Genomic DNA, 5,812 nt, shown 5'->3' with positions numbered 1-5,812 from the left:
CAGGTCTCCGCGGCGCCCTGGTGCAGGTGGCTGTGCAGGGCGGCCGTCGAGTAGGGGTCGGCGGCGGCGAAAGGGCAGCTCCGGAGTTGCGCGGCGGGCCAGCGGGCTGCCCAGCGGCGCGGGGCACCCACCGGCGCCTGGTACGTTCCAAAAAGGAGAGCGGGGGAAGCTGCGCTTGGCTCATCCGGGTAGGAGCCGTCTGCAGGCCGGCGAGCAGGAGGGGAGGGAAGGGGAGAAAGAGCTGGTCAGCCCCGGGAAACGCGATTGCGGGCCCCCGAGGGCAGCGGGGAGAGCCGAAAGCGCAGGGCCCGCCAATGGCCGGAAAGCGGCGCTGGGGGCGGATCGGCAGCCTACCCTTTGGGGCGGCGCCTTCCAGAGGGGGCTGCAGCCTGTGGATTCCAGGGACCGGCTCCGAAAAACGCGGGAACCCTATGGGGTGCAGGTCCGCTCCCTCGATTTTGCAGAGCCGGGGTTGGGGGGTGGCGGGGAGCGGAAGAGCGGAGGGACCTCCTCCCCAAGCCCCAGGTTCGGGCTCAGGGAGTTGCACCTAACTCCTCCCGAGCTGCCTCCGCGGCCTGGGGCCGACGCGGCTTCCCTACTCCAACCCGCAGCTGCTCAAGCTGAAGATTCGTTTTCCCGCTCTTGGTCGGCCGCCTGGCGATCTCACTGCCCCCTCTCGCGTTTCAGCCTCCCTTGTTCTTGAAAATGCGTCTCTGATAGACTAGAAGTCCATAGACATATTTCGAAGTCTTGCTATTATTAGCCTCCTTTCTAGAAACCTTCTTTCAGATATTTTTTCCAAGAACTCGAGCAGAACAGTAAACTAGACACACTAAAAGGGCAGCTGTATTATTTGCACCAAGGGATGCGAAGGGAAGGTCTTTTAAGTTTTAACAAACTTTGTGCCTCAAAGTGTGGATGCCACTCCTATAATTTATTATTAGTATTGTTATTATGATCACTGTTGATCCCTAGAGTCTGGGAGCATTTTAAGAGAACAGCATTTAGATCAAATTTGTTGCCTTCAGTTAGGAGGGAGGGAAAGAAAGACATTTAACTCAAGAGGCCTTTATTGAGCACCTCTGGGGAACGCATCTGTACACATTCTAGGGAATTTAAAATACTTTTAAAATACATTCCGAGTAATGAACAGTCTTCCTCTTAAAGACATTTAGGCACCTGAATAATAAAAAGAATGTTCTGTATTCAAAACTAATATTTTTGGAGCTTGTCTAGGCAAGGCTTTTACAAACTTTCACACTCAAGGTAAAAAAAGAAAAAAAAGGAGGGTAAGGGTTGTCATTTCCTCCAAAATGCAATATTTGTTTTCCTTTTTACAACAAAGTCCTGACTTCTCAGTGTGGTACATATTAAAAACTAAGCTTAGTGAGAAAGTTTACCAAATAGTTCACTCTACCCTTGTCTGGGTAATAAGGGAAGTTGAGATTTCAGAATAGAAGGGAAATGTAGTTGACTTGTCCAAGAAATCATGGTCCCAAACTAGATAAAGCAGTGCTTTCTGGGAAGGATAGAACAATAAAGGGATGTTTTGGCTGTACCTAAATACTCATTTCCTTGCTACTTTATTTGCTTATTTGAAAGATGTTTTCTGCTTCAAGAATTCCCAAGTAATTGAAACCTGAGAAAAAGGCACAGGTAGGTTTTAGGAGACATTCTTTTGCTGGCAGTGGGGCCTAAGACTTTTTATTCTGGGCAAATTTTCAGAAACTGGGTAAGGGCCCTGAAAACCTCACATTTCCACAGTGCATTTACATACATTTCTGTTTGCTTTAGGACCATCTCCAGGGATAGTTAGGAGGGCAAGTATTATTCTAATTTTAGAGACCAGTAAATAGAGTGACCTCAAAGAGGTTAAGAGACTTGCCCAAGGTCATAGTGCTAGGAAGCAGGGTGGAACCAACAGGCCAGCCCAGGCCTCCCAATCCCAAGGCTAGCGTTTTTCTAGGTCAATGCTCTGCTCTTCTCTGCCTCCTGCAGGAGAGACCTTCTGTCTGTGCCTATTCCTCCTTCGCTTTTCTTACCCATTTCCAAGTGCCCCTCCTCACTTCTTCCCTGACACCTAGGATTCTCTCAGTTGCATCTCCTTGAGCCCCTCTAGGTGGACCCCAGGCTGAGGGGCCTCTCTACAGGCCCTGCCATACTCACCCCGCCAGGGCCCAGAGCTCCTCGGGGCTTTGCTGCTTGTACAGCTTGGCGAGTAGCTGCTAGGCTGGCTCAGGGCCCTGCTGAAGTGTTCGTCCACCACGGAGCTGATGTCCCCCTGGAAGTAGGTGAACAGGACGCAGCGGGAGTTGATGTACTCCGCCTCTGGTGGGCGCTCTTTCTCCGGGCTGCCTTCTTCCTCCTTTATACTGGCGGGAGTCTGGCTGGAAAAAGAGGAGCTGCCGCTGCCGCTGCTGTTACTTGGGCTGGCGTTGCACTCTTGAGCCTCCTGCATTTTGGAGTAATAAGCTAGTTTCTGCTCCAAGAGAGAAAGAAGAGAGTAGTCAGTTTCAAAAGAGATGGCCAGTTGGGTTCAAGCGACACGTGCTCCTCTGATCCCTAAGGTTTCCAGGGGGGTAACTGGCATATGCGCCCCAGCGCGGTGCTCACTGATGCGGGCTGCACACCCTGCCCCCCCTGAGCACGGGTGGGCTTCCGGAGAAGCAGGTTGCCCTTCCTGATCTTTCTGTCACCCGGCATTGCTGCCAGGCCGCAGGCAAAACTCTGAGGTGTCAGGGTGAGGGTTGTGGAAGAAGCCTGAGTAACCAGGTTATGGGCCCAGTTTGACCACAGAGCCAGGCTCGAGGCAGATATACATGGGTGGGCAAAAGCAGGCTTACATAATACAAATAAATAATACAATAGTCATTAAGTAATAACGCAAGAATAAACTCTGTGTTTCCCGTACTCGCAACTGTAAACCTACTTTTGCTCGCCCCTGTGTATTTTTCAAAACCAGCCTCCATGAGTAGAGGGCACCCAGTCCAGTTAGGGCCCGGTTGTCCCCTGCCTGAGAATCCAGGGCAGAAACACAAGAGGCGGGATTAAGCATCCTCATGAAAACCCACTCACGCCCAGGCTGCAAAGGAAGTCCCGCCGCCGAATGGAAGGTTTGAAATGGTTCCACTTAGGAAAGAATCATGTGGGTAAACAGGTGAATGACATCCTGACATGGGTCGTTGTCATACACGCTAGTGGGTATTTGTTTGGTTGCCCAGATACTTTCCATTTAAGAGTCTGTCTCAGTTTTTAAAGAGATCTCCTTTATTTTGAGTAAAGAAAAACCAATGGGCTATGAGAATTTCCAGCCTTGCCATCTCTGGGCACATTGAGGAAATGAGTAATAAAAAGGAGCCGCGGAAAATCCTGGCGGTGAGGCTCTGTAGATAGTGACTGAAAGTGATTTTAAAAGATGAAGTGCAACTGCTATAAACATTTTCTTAGAAATGAGCAATGGACTGGATGTAACGTTAAAGCATTATGCAGGCAGAGATGGCCTGGCCATGCAAAAATGAACAGAGATCTTCATGCAATAGATTGGTCCAGGGCCAGGGAGGAGAAAGGAACAGAGAGACAGAAAACCACCCCACCTCTCCTCTTTGCCTGGGAAGGAGCTGGGTTCAGACGCTGAAGTCAAAAGAGCCATTTAGCAATATCACTACTTCTACCCCATTCCCGCTTGGCTTACAATGAGGGGCTCTGATGAATCCTAAAATTAACATTGAGACTAAACAATCTCCTGGCTGGGAAGTGAAAAGAGGAGGAGGAGGGAAAAAAGCAAAAGCCAGATAGATGTTTTGAATTTGCGAGCAGAATTGGTGAAAGCGTGGACTCTGTCGGACATTGGGGTGTATTTCAATTCCCCCAAAGCAGGAGCCTAGGCCCTCACTTTCCAACCTGGTCAGGCCTCCCACGAGCCCCAGGATGTGATCTGGGTCTTTTCCTGGACTACTGTCCTCAGTTTTCGCTACTTCAGCTGTGGAAACAGAAAGAACTGTTCACCAGACGCAGTCCAGAGAACAGATAAATAGGAATAATTAAAGGAAACTTGAGTTTGCAGAACCGGGGTTAAGTGGTCTTATTAACAGTGCGTTTGTTGATGGCAGGGCAGCCCAATTCGCGACTCCATCTCCTCAAAGGTCAAGTATTAGCTATGAAGTTTGCCTCTGCCCAGTCAACTGTACCCCAGTAATAACCCCCCCCCCCCCAAAACTGTGCAAAGCAAAGATGATAAAACCAATGCTTTTCCTATGGGACTCTCTGTAACGAATTCTCTGGTTCTGAAATTAATAGTCTTGATCGTCTGAGCATTGAAACGGGGAAAAAGTATGCCTTATATAAGTTTGCAGGGATGAGAAGGAGAATCTTTGCATCTCCAATAGAAAGACAGACACAGGCTTTGGCTTTTGTCGGGACCAAAGCTTGGTTTTCCGTGGGCAAGCTTTGCTCCCATCTGCCTGCACCCGCACTGGGCTCAGACGAATCTGGAGTCCAGCAGACACTAAGAAAACAATCCAGCAGGCGCCATCCTCCTCCGAGCATTCCCGGCAAACCCGGGACACGCATTAGCGGGGCTTAGTCGCCTTCCGAGAAAGCAAACGGAAGAGTTAGCTCAATCTACCGGGTGGCAGCGCGGGCCATCCCGGCATCCGGGCGGCGCCTGCCGCCGGTCACACGCCCGGACCCGAGCGGAGGCGCCCTGGACCTCGGGGTTCAGGCCTCGGGGTCTGCAGACGCCCCGGCGCCTCCGAGGTCCCGGCCCCTCGCGGGCACGTACCTGGTGGTAGGGCGTGTAGGCGGTGGCGAAGTAAGGCTGGTGAGGACCGTAGACTTGGTACATAACATCCAGACAGCTCATGGCTCTCCGCAGCGGAGCCGGTTTAGAGGTTTACCATCCACTCGGGGTCGGCGGGGCGCAGGGATGCTGCATGGGCGGCCCTGGGACCCCAGCTCCGGGGTCATCGGCGAAGGAGCGGGGGGCAGTGCGCTCCGCGGCTCGGGCTCCCGCTCGCACGCTCCGCTCGCGCCCCTGCAACTCCAGCCCCGACCGCGCTCGCTCCGGGACAGAGGCGCCCGGGCTCCGGCTCGTGGGCATTTAAACCCCACGCCGTCAAGCGGGCGTGCTGACGCCACTCGGAGGCCACGGAGGGGAGGGGAGGATGGAGGGCGGGGACCGGGGGGCCAATGGAGAGTGGAGGACGGGGACCCGAGGAGATGCGGGTGTGTTTCCCCGGGCTCCCCGGTGGCCGAGGGCGCGGCGAACTGCGCAGCCTGGGTACTGAGCCCCGAGGCTTCGTGCCTGGAGGCGGAGGGATGCCGGCCGGGCGAAAGCAGGAGAGACCGGGGACGGAGGGAGGTGGGGAGGAGGGAAGGAGGGTTCTTACATTTGAAAAGAGAAAGGAAGCTGATGCGAGGTGGGAAAAGGCTCGGGGGAGAGCGCCGGCCGCGCTCCGGGGAGTAGAGTGTGCGCGCGTCCGGGGGTCGCGCGGGGGGCAGAGGCGTTGCCCTGGGCTCGGGGTGAAGTCCAGCCGCGCTCCCTAGGAATTCCCTGGGAGACCCGGTCCTCGCTGGCTGGACGTCTAGGGAGTCCGGGCCCTGCTCCCGGGCGCGGGGGAAGGCGCTCTGCGGGGCGCGGCAGTGCCTGGAGCCTGGAGCCGCGGTCTCCCTCCACTTCCTCGCACCTCTTCCGACCCGATGCACCCGCCGCCGGCTCCCCCAGCTCTACCCCGCTCCCGGGGGCGGGCCCCTCCTGCCCCTCCGGCGTCCGATCCCGCCCCTTTCTCTTTAATGTGCTCCACCCGAACCCGCT

The 5,812-nt window shown here is 54.5% G+C and overlaps 1 protein-coding gene across 1 annotated transcript in view; it reads right to left on the bottom strand.

The window, feature by feature from the left end:
- VGLL2 (vestigial like family member 2) overlaps positions 1-5,054 on the bottom strand; it is a 7,627-nt gene extending 2,573 nt beyond the window's left edge. The window contains exons 1-2 of the mRNA XM_023754173.1: positions 4,781-5,054; positions 2,167-2,479 (exon numbers count right to left, since the gene is read on the bottom strand). Coding sequence (XP_023609941.1) covers positions 2,167-2,479; positions 4,781-4,861 — 394 coding nt within the window. The 5' untranslated portion in view covers positions 4,862-5,054. The remainder of the gene's footprint in view (positions 1-2,166; positions 2,480-4,780) is intronic.
- Between the last annotated feature and the right edge of the window lie 758 nt (positions 5,055-5,812).

This window comes from Myotis lucifugus, unplaced genomic scaffold, assembly GCF_000147115.1.
Source record: "Myotis lucifugus unplaced genomic scaffold, Myoluc2.0 scaffold_57, whole genome shotgun sequence".
Lineage (NCBI taxonomy): Eukaryota > Metazoa > Chordata > Mammalia > Chiroptera > Vespertilionidae > Myotis > Myotis lucifugus.
This window is presented reverse-complemented; position numbering and strand designations above follow the sequence as displayed.